The sequence below is a fragment of the Camelus bactrianus genome, chromosome 1, assembly GCF_048773025.1.
Source record: "Camelus bactrianus isolate YW-2024 breed Bactrian camel chromosome 1, ASM4877302v1, whole genome shotgun sequence".
Classification (NCBI taxonomy): domain Eukaryota; kingdom Metazoa; phylum Chordata; class Mammalia; order Artiodactyla; family Camelidae; genus Camelus; species Camelus bactrianus.
In genome coordinates, this window is record NC_133539.1 from 120,571,781 (window position 1) to 120,589,328 (window position 17,548).

General features: G+C 43.1%; 1 protein-coding gene across 6 annotated transcripts in view; it reads left to right on the forward strand.

Moving 5' to 3' along the window:
* LOC105073877 (collagen alpha-4(VI) chain-like) overlaps positions 1-17,548 on the forward strand; it is a 110,621-nt gene that overhangs the window by 14,366 nt on the left and 78,707 nt on the right. For all 6 annotated transcript variants that reach the window (XM_074372177.1, XM_074372179.1, XM_074372183.1 and 3 more), the window contains exons 3-7: positions 3,041-3,643; positions 4,082-4,669; positions 5,884-6,489; positions 10,054-10,683; positions 16,649-17,194. In XM_074372177.1, the coding sequence (XP_074228278.1) occupies positions 3,041-3,643; positions 4,082-4,669; positions 5,884-6,489; positions 10,054-10,683; positions 16,649-17,194 (2,973 nt within the window). The remainder of the gene's footprint in view (positions 1-3,040; positions 3,644-4,081; positions 4,670-5,883; positions 6,490-10,053; positions 10,684-16,648; positions 17,195-17,548) is intronic.

Here is a 17,548-nt window from a genome sequence, read left to right on the forward strand (position 1 = left end):
GTGACTTTACTTATTTATTTATTTTGCGGGGGAGCGTAATAAGGTTTATTTATCTATTTATTTTTTAGAGGAGATACTGGGGATTGAACCTAGGACCTTGTGCATGCTAGTCATGCACTCTACTACTTGAACTAAATATCACCCCTACCACGTGTGACTATTTAAATTAAATTAAAATTCAGTAAAATTTAAAATTTCATTTCAATCATACTAGCTACATTTAAAAACATTTTTTCTCTTTTCTTTCTTTCTTTTTTAATGGAGGTACTAGGGATTGAGCCCAGGACCTCATGTGTGCTAAGCATGTGCTCTACCACTGAGCTATACCCTCCCCCTCAACCTCATGCTAGCTACATTTCTTTTTTTTTTTTTTTAACATTTTTTATTGACTTATAATCACTTTACAATGTTGTGTCAAATTCCAGTGTTTAGCACAATTTTTCAGTCATTCATGGACATATACACACTCATTGTCACATTTTTTTCTCTGTGAGTTATCATAACTTTTTGTGTATATTTCCCTGTGCTATACAGTGTAATCTTGTTTATCTATTCTACAATTTTGAAATCCCAGTCTATCCCTTCCCACCCTCCAACCCCCTGGCAACCACAAGTCTGTATTCTCTGTCTATGAGTCTATTTCTGTCCTGTAGTTACGCTTTGTTTTTGTTTGTTTGTTTGTTTGTTTTTGTTTTTGTTTTTTAGATTCCACATATGAGCGATCTCATATGGTATTTTTCTTTCTCTTTCTGGCTTACTTCACTTAGAATGACATTCTCCAGGAGCATCCAAGTTGCTGCAAATGGCATTATGTTGTCGGTTTTTATGGCTGAGTAGTATTCCATTGTATAAATATACCACTTCTTCTTTATCCAGTCACCTGTTGATGGACATTTAGGCTGTTTCCATGTCTTGGCTATTGTATATAGTGCTGCTATGAACATTGGGGTGCAGGTGTCATCCTGAAGTAGGGTTCCTTCTGGATACAAGCCCAGGAGTGGGATTCCTGGGTCATAGGGTAAGTCTATTCCTAGTCTTTTGAGGAATCTCCACACTGTTTTCCATAGTGGCTGCACCAAACTGCATTCCCACCAGCAGTGTAGGAGGGTTCCCCTTTCTCCACAGCCTCTCCAGCATTTGTCATTTGTGGATTTTTGAATGACGGCCATTCTGACTGGTGTGAGGTGATACCTCATTGTAGTTTTGATTTTCATTTCTCTGATAATTAGTGATATTGAGCATTTTTTCATGTGCCTTTTGATCATTTGTATGTCTTCCTTGGAGAATTGCTTGTTTAGGTCTTCTGCCCATTTTTGGATTGGGTTGTTTATTTTTTTCTTATTGAGTCGTATGAGCTGCTTATATATTCTAGAGATCAAGCCTTTGTCGGTTTCATTTGCAAAAATTTTCTCCCATTCGTTTTGTTTTACTTATGGTTTCCTTTGTTGTGCAGAAGCTTATAAGTTTCATTAGGTCCCATTTGTTTGTTCTTGCTTTTATTTCTTCTAGGAGAAAATTTTTGAAATGTATGTCAGATAATGTTTTGCCTATGTTTTCCTCTAGGAGGTTTATTGTATCTTGTCTTATGTTTAAGTCTTTGATCCATTTTGAGTTGATTTTTGTATATGGTGTAAGGGAGTGTTCTAGCTTCATTGTTTTACATGCTGCTGTCCAGTTTTCCCAACACCATTTGCTGAAGAGACTGTCTTTATTCCATTGTATATTCTTGCCTCCTTTGTCGAAGATTAGTTGACCAAAAGTTTGTGGGTTCATTTCTGGGCTCTCTATTCTGTTCCATTGGTCTATAGGTCTGTTTTGGTACCAATACCATGCTGTCTTGATGACTGTAGCTCTATAGTATTGTCTGAAGTCTGGGGAGTTATTCCTCCAGCCTCTTTCTTTCTCTTCAGTAATGCTTTGGCAATTCTAGGTCTTTGATGGTTCCACATAAATTTTATTATGATTTGTTCTAGTTCTGTGAAATATGTCCATGCTAGCTACATTTCAAGTGCTCAATAGCCACATGTACTTCGTGGCTATAGTATTGCATGGCAGAGTCTCATAGGATTATTCTAGCTCTAAAATTGTCTGATTCCCTTATTTGGTTTCATTAATGTTCAATACTTCCATCCTTGCAAGGATGCCTTCTCCCTTCTCCCTCCCTCTCTCCCTCTCTCTTTCCCAAACATTTCCTTCTTCAAATATTTTTTGGGTGACTACTCTACGTATGACACTTGAGTGGTGGACAAACAAAACGTATGGCATCTGCTTTCATGGAACTCACAGTTTAGCTGGGGAGATTGTGATTAATCAAATAAGCACACAGATGGATGCTTCATTACAAACCAAGATAAAAGAACGTGATTCTATGGAATTTACCAGAAGAAAAAAAGAAAGAGAAAAGGGGGAAAGGAAACTCAATAGAGGAAACAGTATTTCTTTTAAATTGAAGTATAGTTGATTTACAATGTTGTGTTAGTTTCAGGTGTCAGTAAAGTGATTCAGTTATTCATGTATATGTTCTTTTTCAGATTCTTTTTCAATATAGGTTATTATAAACTATTGAATATATTTCCCTGTGCTATGCAGTAGGATCTTGCTGTTAATCTAATATATATATTAAACTTGCTGTTAAACTTATATATATATAAGTTTATATCTGCTAATCCCAAACTCCTAATTTATCCCTCCCTCCTTTCTGCTTTGGTAACCCTGTTTGTTTTCTATGTCTGTGAGTCTCTTTCTGTTTTGTAAATAAGTTCATTTAAATCATTTTTTTTAAGATTCCACATATAAGTGATATCATATGATATTTGCCTTTCTCTGTCTGACTTACTTCACTTAGTGTGACAACCTCTAGGTCCATCCCTGTTGCTGCAAATGGCATTATTTTATTCTTTTTCATGGCTTAGTAGTATTCCATTGCATAATTATACCAGAACTTCTTTATCTAGTCATCTGTTGATGGACATTTAGGTTGTTTCCATGTCTTGGCTATCAATTTTGTAATGTTTCATCTCAAGTGGACTCTCTCCCCCAGTCTGCAGGGAGGCCACTGTGGGAGATGTCGTGTTTCTGGTGGACACCAGCATCAACCCCCAGGACACCCGCAGTGTGCGGGGCTTCTTGTACATGGTGGTCAACAGCTTCAAGGTCAGCCGAGAGGCGGTCCGCGTGGGGCTGGCCCAGTACGGCGACGAGCCCCGGTCCGAGTTCCTCCTTTCCACCTACCACCGCAAAGGCGAAGTGCTGAGACACATCCAGAGGTTTCCATTTAAGCCTGGGGGCCACAAGTTGGGCCTGGCCCTGCAGTTCCTCCTGGATCATCACTTCCAGGAGACAGCGGGGAGCCGCGCGAGCCAGGGCGTGCCCCAGGTTGCCCTGGTGCTCAGCACAGGCCAGCCGGAGGACCATGCGTGGGATCAAGCCGAGGCCTTTAGGAGGGCGGGCATCCTCCTCTATGCGGTGGGCGTCGGAGACGCGGGATCCGCGGAGCTCGGGGAGATTGCAAGTCGCCCTGCCGAGAAATTTGTCTCCATTGTTCCCAGCCTCTCTGGTCTGGGCAGCCTGGCCCCGAAGCTGCAGCAGGAACTCTGTAATACTTTGGTAAATGCAGCTCCAGCTGTTGGCCACATCTCTCCAGGTACAAGGCTTTCCTCTTATTTCTGATCTACTTCTGATCTTCTATTCATCCCTCCCCCATATGCCTTCCATATGTGTGCATGTTTAATTTTAATAGTAAAATTTCACTAAACTGTCTACACTTTATGCTCCTCTCCAATCAATGATCAAAGACTTTCCAACCCTTTTTATAAACCCTGTGGGCTTTAGGATGGTCTCCATATGGATGTAGTGTAAGTCTGCTTTTGAAGGAAAAAATATCTGTTCCTAGGATAATATTATTCCTAGATCCAGGGGTGCTGTCACTGCTCCGAGCATGCTGTCGCTCAGGGTGTCTGAGGACCACTGTGTACAGGGTTCCTGGCATTTCGCTCCTTTTCTGTTCACAGTCTGGCTACCCTGGTTCTAAGCATTTTGAGTGAAGACCCACAGACCCCGCCCCTTTTATCCTCTCTTGCAGCTTGCGGAGAAGCAGTCCTGGCCGACATTGTCTTCCTAGTAGACAGTTCGACCAGCATCGGGCCCCAGAACTTCCAGAAAGTAAAGAACTTCCTTCACTCTGTAGTCTTGGGGCTTGACATCAGCAGTGACCAGGTTCGAGTGGGACTTGCTCAGTATAATGACAACATCTACCCAGCCTTTCGGCTGAACCAGTATCCTCTGAAGAGTGTGGTCCTGGAGCAGATCCGGAATCTGCCCTACCGGACGGGAGGCACAAACACAGGGAGTGCCCTGGAGTTCATCAGGACCAACTACTTGACTGAGGTGGCTGGCAGCCGGGCCAAGGACAGGGTTCCCCAGATAGTTATCCTGGTCACAGATGGGGAGTCAAATGATGAAGTCCAGGAGGCAGCTGAATGGTTGAAAGAAGACGGGGTTGTTGTGTACGTGGTTGGGGTCAACGTCCAGGATGTCCAGGAGTTGCAAAAGATAGCCAGTGAACCATTTGAGAAGTTCCTCTTCAACACTGAAAACTTCAACATCCTGCAGGATTTCTCTGGAAGCATTCTTCAGACTCTGTGCTCGGTGGTGGAGAGCAAGATTAAAGGTAAGAAGTTGTGTCAAAATCCAACATTTCAACCAGGACGCCTAATTGTAATACAGGCCAAGAGCCACTGAGTGTAGCGGGAGGGCAGCACCAGGAGGTGTTCACCATCACTGGAGGATGTGAGGGTGTTTCCTGGATGAAGGAGCATCTGAGCTGTGGACTGAAATTAACAGAGTTCTCATGGATAGGACAGAGTATCCTACCATGCTGTTCAGAGGAAACAGCATGTTGTGGCGTCTGGAAGACCTTTTTTTTAATTGCAGTATAGTTGATTTACAATGTTGTGTTAGGTTCTGGTGTACAGTATAGTTATATACTGTTATATATATAGTTATATATATATATATGTATGTATTCTTTTTCATTATGGGTTATTACAGGATACTGAATATAGTTCCCTGTGCTCTACAGAAGAACTTTGTTGTTTATCTACACTGTATATAATAGTTTGTATCTGCTAATCCCAAACTCCTAATTTATCCTTCACCCCCTTCCCCTTTGTTAACCATAAGTTTGTTTTCTATGTCTGTGAGTCTGTTCCTGCTTTGTGAATAAGTTTGTTTATGTCATTGTTTTTTAGATTCCAAATATCAGTGATATCATATGATATTTGCCTTTATAGGATAATCTCTAAATCTATCCACATTGCAGCAAATGACATTATTTTATTCTTTTTTATGGCTGAGCGGTATCCCATTGTATATATACCACAACTTCCTTATCCAGTCATCTGTTGATGGACATTTAGGTTGCTTCCATGTCTTGGCAATTATAAATAGTGCTGCTGTGAACGTTGGGGTGCATGTGTCTTTTCAAATTAGTTTTCTCCAGATATATGCCCAGGAGTGGGACTGCTGGATCGTATGGCAGGTCTATGTTTAGTTTTTTAAGAACCTCCATACTGTTTTCCATAATGGCTGCACCAAACTACATTCCCACCAATCGTGTAGGAGGGTTCCCTTTTCTCCACACCCTCTCCAGCAGAAGACCTGTTTTTAAAATCCTGGCTTTGCCACTTTCTAGTTATGTGAGTATGACAAGCAGCGTCACGTTTTCACTTCACTTTTCTCATTTGCACAGTGAAGGTGCTAATACTTGCCTAGTAGGATGGTTAATGAGGATTAAAAGTACTTTGTATTCAATGTTCATGAGGTCTTGATTTGATATGCTTTCTCCCCTGTGTCTTTCCCTCCCCATTCTCTCTTTATTTCCAGAATACACCCAGCCCTATGCAGATGTAGTCTTTCTCGCTGACACGTCACAGAACACATCGTGGACCAGTTTCCAGTGGATGCGGAATTTCATCTCCAGGGTGGTGGGCATGCTGGATGTTGGCAGGGACAAGTACCGGATTGGGCTGGCTCAGTACGGTGGCCAAGGTCACACAGAATTTTTGCTTAATACCTACCAGACCCAGGATGAGATGACTGGTCACATCCATGATCACTTTGTGCTCCGGGGAGGTCCCAGGAGGACGGGCAAAGCTCTGCGATACATTCATCAGACCTTCTTCCAGGAGGCAGCAGGAAGCCGGTTTCTCCAGGGCATTCCCCAGTATGCAGTGGTCATCACCTCAGGCAGATCTGGAGATGAGGTCGGGGATGCAGCACAGACACTGAGGGAGAAAGGCGTGAAAGTCATGTCCGTGGGTGTCCAAGACTTTGACAGGAGAGAGCTGGAGGGGATGGGGACCCCACCCCTTGTATATGAGATGCAAGGACAAGATGGTGTCAGACAGGTGACACAGGATATGAGCTCAGTGATCCAAGGGACTGGGCAGCTCAAGTTCAACAGCGAGGCAGAGAAGGAGCCGATAGCAGGTAAGGTTTGGTCCCTCGGTGTGTGAGCCACCAGGTGGTCTCAGCATAATAGGAGAGTATGGGGAAAGAGCAGAGGAGAGGGCATTCTGGGTTCCTAGTGCCAGGACAGTAGCATCAATGGATGGGGAGAGGGAGAGGCATGGGTTTGCCTCAGGCACTTACCTTGGAGTGGATAATTACGGTCACTTGTTGAGGATAATTATGGTCACTAGCTAAGGATGCTGCATAACAAGCCATCCAAAAAGTCAGTGGCTGAAAAGAAACATTTATTTTCATGGATCAGCTGAACTTCACTGGGCTCAGCTTCACTGGGCTTTACTCATCCTGCCTGGGCTTATTCACAGGAATGGGGTTTGGCTGAGAGTTGGCTGATCTACATTTGGTTCTGCTCCATAGCTCTCCCCTTCCTCCTGGGGTCACTGGGCTAGTCTGGGCATATCCATCTCATGGTGATTACAGAGGTGTAAGAGAGAAAACCCAACTGCATAAGCAGTTTTCAGACTTCTGCTTCATTGTCTGCTGATATTCCATTGGCTAAAGAGGGTCATATGGCTATCTCGTCATTAGTGGAGTAAGAAAATACATTCCTGAGTTGGGGGGTTGGATATAACTGGATATGGAAGAATGTAGATTCAGTCCCCAGTACCTCCATTAAAAAATAAAAATTAAAAAAAACTTTAAAAATATATTCCTCTCATGAAGTGAGGTGTAGGGAGTGAGTATTTCTGAACAATAATCCAAGTTACCATATGCCTTTTCCAGAAGAAGGGGCAGTCAGGCTTTTCACCATAGATTAAATGAAGTCCCTCCCTAGTTTGGCATTCAAGATGCTCAGGGGAGATGCTGTTGGCATTTTGAATGATCCAGTTCATAGCGTAGGATGGTCCTGTGAGTTGCTGAAGGTTTAACATGCCTAATTCCTGCCAGTAGCATCCCTGAATCTTACGATAATCTAAAACACCACCATATACTTCTAAATATCCCCTGGGGAAGGGTTCCACTCTGTTGGTAGAGAACTACTGAGCTTTATCTCCTGATAAGCCCCTTTATGCATTCTAACCACTAGCCAAGCTGAACAGCTCACCATTTGCTGTATATGTGTCATACTTTTCCACCTCTGTCTCTGCTGTTGAACACACTACCCCATCAGTCTGAAATGCCTACCATCAAACCCTTATCCTTCAGGAGGGAAGGTGTAACTCAGCAACAGAGTATGTGCTTAGCATACACGAGGTCCTGGGTTCAATCCTCACCACCTTTGTTACAGTCAATCAACCTAATTACCCCCCCCCAAATATAAAAAACCCTTTATCCTTCAGTTCTTAAATTGCCTTCTTGACAGAGCAGCCCCACAACTAGAAGTGATCGCTTCCTCCTTTGTCTGAACTGTCATTGCTCTGCCCAGAGTCTCAACATCCAGAGCTCCAGGGTCCTTGGCATTTTTTAGGCAGAAAAGACAAACACAGTGAGACAAGAAGAGGAAAATCCAGAGAGATAATAAGGCACTAAGAAGCACTTACGAGCATTACTTTAAGTAGAAATAGAGCAAAAGGAGGGTGCAGCAGAGAACCTGACCTGGGAGTATTTGTGTTGGTCCCTCAACAATGGGTGAGCTTTTAAACGTATTTAATATACAGGGAGAAAGGAGGAGCCTCGTGGTAAGGAGAAGAGCAGGGTAAGGGGGTGCAAGTAGGGGTGGGCTGGATGGGTGTGGAGGAAAGTGAAAAAAATGGAGCCAATTGGGCGTGGGGGGAGGGTTTAGAAATAGTGAGGGATGAGATTGGATTATGTAGGATGAACCCTGATTATGGGGTTCCAAAGGCACTGGAAAGTCACCGTAGGTTTTTAAGCAAGAAAAATCATGACCAAAGTGGGCTTGAAGGAAGCCTTCAGTGGGCAGGGTGGATTCTACATGGCTCAGAAGGACTTCAAGGCTGAGTTGTCATCTGTCCACAGAGAGGGTGCCTGGGTCTAGGGAGTGGTGGCTCTGATCATGAGGAAACAGGGTAAGTCCTGGAGACCTCTTCACAGGAGAATAATAGTGCCTGGCACCAGCAGGTGAAGGAAGGGAGAAGTCAAAGGTGCTTGCAGTTTCTGGAGAAGGTGTTTCAGACATAAAAATCAAGGGCAATACCCTCTTTTTAAATCTAGGATTGATTTTTGATTCTTTTTAAAATTTTAAAAATTGAATTATAGTTGATTTACAATTTTGTGTTAGTTTCTGGTGTACAGCAAAGTGATTCAGTTATACACACACACACACATACACACTCAGATCCTTTTTCAACACAGGTTATTACAAGATATTGAATGTAGTTCCCTGTGCTATATAGGAGGTCCTTGTTGTTTATCTATTTTATGTATAGTAGTTTGTATCTGCAAATCCCAAACTCCTAATTTATCCCTCCCCCTCCTTTCCCCTTTGGTCACCATGAGTTTGTTGTCTATGTCTGTGAGTCTCTTTCAGTTTTGTAAATAAGTTCACTTGTGTAATTTTTTTAGGTTCCACGTATAAGTGATACCGTGTGATATTTGTCTTTCTCTGTCTGACTTACTTCACTTAGTATGATCATCTCTAGGTCCATCCAATTTTTGATTCTTTATTAAAAAAGAGAGGACCAAAGGGAAAATTTCAGGACATCAAGATAGGTCCAGGGGTTATTCTGGCCTTCCTGTATTCTCTTCTCTAAATTTTGTTTCACGATACTTAGTTGTCTACGCACTGGTTTCAGCCTTCTGCACGCGGTTTTGACTCTGCTAAGGAGATTTCTGTTTTCATACGGTAGATAGGTTTGGACCTTATTGGTATGTGGACACAGTGGGTTTCCCTACATTAGGCCCTGCCTTACATTGGGAGGGAGGGCTCTGGACTTCTCTTAGAAGGGAGTTGATGCAGTCAGAACCCCATTACCCAATTTGGGGCAGGCTAAAAGGATGGTTCTTTCATAGCAAAATGAAACAGCCAGTTACTTCAATTTTTGGACCAAGATTTTTCACAGAAACCTGCAAGATTTCATGTTACCTCTGTTAAAATGACCTGAAATTTATCAGAGAATGGTGCATAAATTAATAGTCACCATTGATTATCTCCATCTTTCACCAAAAGAGGAACAATGATTAAATCAAAAAGTTCTCAGGCCTTATAAAAGAGAATTTGACCCAGGGTTTCCTGAAACCCCCAAAATAAAGAAAAAACTAGTCAAGCAAGACTCAGATGCTTCTAGTGGACTTAAATGAATTGAAAATGACCTTAAAGTGCTTTCTTGTGGATATTCACATATTTATGTATTTTGCAAGTGATGTGAGCACACTTCCATGTGAAAAATTTTGAACCCCGGGATGTTCTTTGACTGTCCTGCAAAATGATGGTCTTTATAAAGGCTTCCACTAAATTCTAACGTGCATTAATACGTTAGTATAAGATACATGATTGCAATTTACAATGCTAAGTTTATTATTACAGTATATAGAAACAGAGAATAATACAGCTTTTGTATACAAAATGAATGTTGTCTTTATTATTCTGTCCTCATGCTAACGCCCTTTCTGTTCGTTTGTTTATAGCGTGTCCGACTGCAGTCCCGGCTGACTTGGTATTCCTCATTGAGGAATTTCCCAGGCACAGGCACTTGAATTTCCAACAAGTTGTCAGTTTCTTAAAGACCACCATCCGCTCTCTAAGATTTCATCCAGAGGTTGTGAGAATTGGCTTGGTCTTCTACAGCGAGGAACCACAGCTTGAGTTTTCACTGGATACATTTCAGGATCCAGCCAAGATCTTGGAGCATCTGGACAAATTAACCTACAGGGGGAGAAGGGGAAGGACCAAGACCGGTGCTGCTTTGGATTTCCTGAGGAATGAGGTTTTCATTCAGGAGAAGGGCAGCCGGTCCTTGCAAGGTGTACAGCAGGTAGCCGTGGTCATCACGGAAAGCTCCTCCCAAGACAGAGTGTCCAGGCCCGCTTCTCTCCTCCGCAGGGCAGGGGTTACCATCTACGCAGTGGGTACCCAGATTGCCTCAGAGAACTCAGATCTGGAGAAGATAGCGTCCCATCCTCCTTGGAAGTATGTCATCTCCCTCGAATCTTTTTTGCAACTCACCGTTGTGGGAAGCAAGATTAAGAACCAGCTCTGCCCTGAGATTGTAGGCACCAGGGCTTCCATTTCTGGGATGGGCTCTGAGCTACAAGAAGGTAGGAGGACCTTTCCCAAATTTGATCTTTTTAAAAAAAATGTTTATTCTGTTTGCTCCTTACCCACACCTGCTCTACCTCCCACCCAAGAAAAGATTTTGGAGTCAATTCATTGAAAAACAGAAACAAAACTTATGAAACCTTTATTTTGTCTTGACTCTACACAGTGGAGAATGTGAAGTAAAAAGTGAACACGGCCCCGTCTTCCTGTCTTACCCCTCATTCCTTTTAACAAACAATTTGATGAAAAAATATGGATTTTTACAGTAGAAGCTGTAGGGATCTACAGTAGAATCTGTAGAATCTGTAGATTGACCAGACCTTAAGTCATATAAAGTGGCAGATTATTTCAAAAGAGAAAGATACAAACATTCTTGAAATTAAAACATCTAACTTCAAATATAGTAAATGAACATCAATTTGCCAATCTTTTGTGCAGGGCCAAGGCTTCTTTGACTAGGAGCCCCGCTGATTGGAGTTCTGTGTATTTGCCTCATGAATCATCCAATAGTGTATTTTCTATCATTTCCAGGTTCAGTTTCATTAATGTGGGAAGAGAACTTCACCACCGTTGAAACTATCTATGTACAGACATCCTTATTGACTTTTATGATCTCAAAAATGCAATCCTTTGCAGTGCTCTCCAGTACACCACCAACTTCTTTTTTTTAATTAAAACATTTTTAAAATTATTTTTTTAAATTGAAGTACCGTCAGTTACAATGTGTCAATTTCTGGTGTACAGCACCATATCCCAGTCATGCATATACATACGTATATTCCTTTTTCATATTCTTTTTCATTAAAGGTTATTACAAGATATTGAACATAGTTCTTTGTGCCCTACAGAAGAAACTCTCTTTTAAATCTATTTTTGTATATGGTGGCTAACATTATCAACAATTTCTTTTAAAGCAACTTGCCTCTACTGGGTCTTTTCTAAGTAGTTAACTTGGTTTTCATAGATGTCATAAACCCCTTTTATTCACACTCATATCCTATAGATTTTCACAATATTTGCTTTGTTGTGTAATTATAATGATTTGCCACTTATGGGCTGTTATGAATATCTTTGTGTCTGTCTATCTACTTGTCTGTCTGTTTTTGTCCATCCGTGCTAGTATGTCTTAGATTCAACTTAGAATTATAGAAAGAAGGTGGCAACTTGAAATGTATATAATTAACTTAAAAATTCAGAGCTGTAACTGTATCCTCAGGGGAGAATCAGTGAGCTTTAATTTATTTACTTATTTAAAAAAAAACCCACTAAATGATTTTGTAATTTCCTGATGACTTGTGTTGAGGTCTAGCGATTTAAAATATCTAAATAAATCCCTGTCTTCCTCTTTGGCCCAGATTTTTAGTCCCTTTCTTTATCTTGGGAATAAGGAACAAAATCATTAACTATGAATTTCACTGGCTGGTGAACCCCCTGCTTACATTCTCTCCTTCTGATTGTCAAACAGTGAAAAGAGTTGAGAGTTGATTTCTTTCCCAGACTGCATAGCAGCTAAAAAGAAACCTGTAATCAGGAAAATCTGCCCAAAGTCTGGGGTAGTTCGATGTAGGGGCAGCTTAGAGGTAAGGAGAAGTTGGGACAATGTCACCAGAATTCTGTCCTGGGTGATCGTAACGATCATAATATCTGCCATTTATTGGTCACCTGCTGTGTGTCAGACCCTCTTCTAAGCACTTGGTTTATGTGATAGGCGTGCATATTAGCATCACTGTCAAAAATCGTCTCTCCTCCAAAATGTCCCTCTGCTAAGCTTGGCGAGAATGTGTCGCACCAGGCGGTACTTGGGCTTTTGACCCATCCTGTGGACGATGAGAAGCCCTGGGTGGTAGGGGAGCCTCTTTGGGCCACTGCTAAGGAGAAAGGACCACTGCACAGGAAAGGGCTGGCCGCAGAGATACGGCTTCCTGCGCAGTGGTCTTTTACTTGGACTCAGACCAGCCACGACCTGTTGCCAGTGGGTGCTGTTTCCATCAAAGGTCCGGTTCCTGCCTTCTCTTTTCAAAATTCCCCCTCCATTCTCCAAGGATTCAGCAAACACTTCCAAGCCGCACTCTGTTCCGATGCCTGCCCCTCTAGGGTGGGGTTGGCAGATAAATACAAGATGGCCAGTGAAATTTGAATTTCATTCAGATAAACAACAGATATTTTATCTAGTGTAGGATGTTTCATGTGTTGCATGGACCAAGTCCTCCCAAGTGGTAGCCTGAACAAGGGAGACCACTGCCCTTCTGGTCAGGAGCCGTGAAAAGGCGTCCCTGGGTCAAGGAATCCAGAGATTAATAACATAAGGCTGAAGGGATTGAGGGCAAAATTATGCTGTTCTTTCTGAGAAATCTGCTACATGACAAAAGTAAAACACTGGGTGATCTTAACTGTGAATTTTTGTTTGTTTGTTTGTTTGTTTTTGAAGAGGGGAAGATAGTTAGATCTATTTATTTTTTTAAGGGGATGATTTTCAAAAAATGTTATTTTTTAATTTACAATGTTGTATTAGCTTCTGGAGGGAAGGTAATTAAGTTTATTTATTTAGTTTTGGTAATGATTTTTTAAAAAAAATTATTCTTTTTTTAAATTTTAAACACTTTTTAATTGAGTAATAGTCATTTTACAATGTTGTGTCAAATTCCAGTGTAGAGCACAATATTTCAGTTATACATGAATATACATATATTCATTGTCATGTTTTTTTTCACTATGAGCTACCACAAGATCTTGTATATATTTCCCTGTGCTATACAGTATAATCTTGTTCATCTAGTCTACATTTTAAAATCCCAGTCTGTCCCTTCCCACCCAGTGCCCCCTTGGCAACCACAAGTTTGTATTCTGTGTCTATGAGTCTGTTTCTGTTTTGAATTTATGTTTTTTGTTTTTTTTTAGATTCCACATATGAGTGATTTCATATGGTATTTTTCTTTCTCTTTCTGGCTTACTTCACTTAGAATGACATTCTCCAGGAACATCCACGTTGCTGCAAATGGCGTTATGTTGTCATTTATATGGCTGAATAGTATTCCATTGTATAAATATACCACTTCTTCTTTATCCAGTCATCTGTCGATGGACATTTAGGCTGTTTCCATGTCTTGGCTATTGTAAATAGTGCTGCTATGAACACTGGGGTGCAGGTGTCTTTTTGAAGCAGGGTTCCTTCTGGATATATGTCCAGGGATTCCTGGGTCACGTGGTAAGTCTATTCCTAGCCTTTTGAGGAATCTCCATACTGTTTTCCACAGTGGCTTTCATTGCTTCCCTCTCCCACTTTTAATGATTTAGATGTTTTCTTTTCAATTTTGTGTTTATTTTATTTGTAATTCATGGTAGTTATCACCTTTCCAGTTATGAGTCTCTCATTTCTGTAGCATCCTGCTTCTTTTCTATTTAGAGTAGACCTGTCAATATTTCTTTTAGCATGGGTTTAGTGTTGCTAAACTCTTTTGGTTTTTGCTTGTCTGTGAAGTTCTTTATCTCTCCTTCTATTCTAAAGGATAGCCTTGCTGGATAGAGTATCCTAGGCTGCATCTTTTTTTCATTCAGGACTTTGAATGTATCTTGCCACTCCCTTCTGGCCTGTAGTGTTTGTGTAGAGAAATCAGCTGAGAGCCTTATGGGGGTTCCCTTGTAACCCACTCTGTTTTTCTCTTGCTGCCTTTAGGATCATTTCTTTATCCTTGACTCTGGCCATCTTGATTATGATATGTCTTGGTGTGGGTCTGTTTGGGTTCTTCCTGTTTGGAACCCTCTGAGCCTCCTGTACTAGGATATCTGATTCCTTCTTTAGGTTTGGGAAGTTTTCAGTTATGATTTCTTCCAATGCCTTTTCAATCCCCTTTGTTCTTTCTTCCCCTTCTGGAACCCCTGTTATGCGAAGATTGGCATGCTTTATATTATCCCATAGGTCCCTTATGCTATTTTCAATAGTTTTTATATGTTTATCTGTAGCTGGAGACAGTGTGCTCTTAATGATTTTATCGAGAGGTCTTTGTGTCTTCATCCTGTTTCATGAACTCAGCTTGCTTTTTCCAGAGGCCCTCTGCTGGCACACTTGTCTGTGCTGCTCCCAGTGGCTGTTGGCTAGCAGATCGCACCCCCTCCCAACACTGGGTCTGGTGCTGAGCTCTTACTTGGTGGGCAGGCAGGTCACTCCCCCTCCTGATGCCACAGTCAGATGCTGCACTCTGGGGAGGCAGGTGGGCAGATTGCGCCCCCTCCCAGTACCGTGGTCAGGTGCTGCATTCCTGCCAGGAAGGCAGGTGGCCATCCACCCTCTCCCGGCACCAGTTGCTCCACTGCTCTGTGCAGCTGCCCGCTCTGCCTCGGGTTGGCACTCCATAGGTGTGCAGGGAAGACCGGGGAACAGCCCCACCCCTGCTCCATGCCAGATCTCATCTCCTTGTTTGTCTTGGTAGCGCGAGTTCTCTGAGGTGTCAGGGCGGAAAGCTCCTATGTGTCTCAGGCTGTAAACAAGTCTCAGTCCTGCCCAGGAGGTTGCAGAGCCCCCGGGTGTGGAGTCAGGTCTCGGCCTCACCCCCGCCCAGGCACTGTGCACAGGAGGAGATGGCGGCTGTGGTTGCGCCCCGCCTCTCTTCTCGCAAGAAACGCCAGTAATGGCGCCTTGGGTCTGAGGAGACGAAGGCTATGGTGCCCCTCCCCCCAGGGCACACCAGCCTTGTTGCTTTGCTTTTTTCACAATTTATGGGGGACGGAGGTTGTTCTGCTCCATGCCCCCTCCCAGCCATGGCGTGCAGCCCCCTGAAGTCCCCCCGGGCTGTGTCAGTGCAGCTGCCTCTGTCCTCTACACAGCTCGGGCGGCCTGTCCCAGCCCCAGCTGTTGGCTCGCATCTTGGGCTGGGTGTCACGGGGACCCTTTGTGCCCGTTTAACTTAGTTCTGTTGGTCAAGGGGTGCTCAGGCCAGATCTAAGCCTCAGAGGCTCCCCCATTGTTCTACTCCACTGTCTTGCTTCTCTCTCCTTCAAAAAAATTTATTATTATTTTTTTGATTTACAATGTTGTATTAGTTTCTGGTGTATAGTATAGTGATTCAATTACACACACACACACACACACACACACACACACATACATATATATATATATATATATATATATATATATATTCTTGTTCATATTCTTTTCCATTACAGGTTACTATAAGCCACTGAATATTATTCCCTGTGTTATACAGTAGAACCTTGTTATTTATCTATTCTGTACATAGTAGTTTGTATTTATTAATTTTTAATGGTGTGCTGGGGATTGAACCCAGGACCTCGTGCTTGCTAAGCACATGCTCTACCACTGAGTTATACCCTCACCCCCGTGCCCATGCATTTAAAAAGGATAACTTGCAGTGGAAGCAGGTATATTGGATGCTGAGACAATCTATCGCTTCAGATAGGCTCTGATGTGTCACTTTTAGCTTGTTCTCAACATCCCCATTTGAGAAACGTCAAGTCGTATTTTCCTCACATCTTTGGGGTTCATCAGAAACAGACTCCGAGACAAGGATGTAGGTTCAAGTGATTTATCTGGGAGGCGAGTGCAGGGGACACTGTTGGGGAGTGGAGGCTGGGGAGAGGGAGGGAAGGCAGCCAGCACAGGTTGAGTTAGTGAGCAGGCGATGGCTGGAGGCACCAGGCTCAGCTTTGCTGAGGACTCCGAGGGTTCCCCCTAGAGTGGTCCCACCAAACAGCAAGGGAGACGGGGTACTTAACCACCGGCCCTGTCAATCATGGCAGGTGGCTGCTCCATCTCACTCCTGGCCTGACTGGGGTGTGGGCCAATCATGCCCTTGGCCAAGGAACATCCTTAGGGAGAGTTTCAGGTGCTTTTAGTAGAAAGGGAGCAATGAGGGCTCAGGGAACCGGGGGCATGGGGATCGATCGCTTTGCCACGGGCCATCTCCAATGTTGCTCTCATGGCTGCCACTTCCTCTTACCACCTAGGCTGTGTGCACATCCAGAAGGCAGATATTTACTTCCTTATTGACGGGTCCAGCAGCATCAACCCAGACGATTTTCTCGAAATGAAAGTGTTCATGAACGAGGTGATAAAGATGTTCCACGTGGGGCCTGACAGAGTACAGTTTGGAGTCGTTCAGTACTCAGACGATATCGACACTCAGTTTATCCTCAGCCAGCATCCCAGCGGGGAAGGGCTGAAGGCTGCCATTGATGGCATGCAGCAGAAAGGAGGGGGCACCATGACCGGCCGGGCCTTGGGCCACATGGTTCAGGTCTTTGCAGACACCACTCGCAGCAACGTGCCTTGCTATCTCATCGTCATCACCGACGGAAAATCTATGGATCACGTAGCAGAGGCCGCAGAGGCATTGAGGAGAGACAGAGTCACCATTTATGCCGTTGGAGTCAGGGATGCTAACACTGCTGAGCTTCGGGAGATGGCTGAGGACAGAATGTTTTTCGTGCATGATTTTGATTCTTTGAAGGCCATCCAACAAGAAGTGGTACAGGACATCTGCTCCTCAGAGAGTAAGAATATTTTTCTTCAGTCTCTCTCTCTCTGGGTCTCTCTGAGTATGTATGTCTAATCTATTTGTATAGGCTTCATTCCCCAAGCATGGATTCACTGGTCCAAAAGTGAGCACTGGACACAGAGTGACCATGACCTAGATTGATCCAAGGTGGTCACATTTTATATCTTTATCACACAGCTGTGTCTTATTTTGAGACTTGTTCGTACCGGGTCACAGAAAATTTATTTCGTTGACTTCCCTTTCCACCCCCTTTAAATGTATTTTGTGTTGTATATATGTTACCCTAGACTCTTCTTGGCAGCTTGTAATTAATTGGTTTCAGACTCTGAGAGAATGTTCTGCCCTTTCC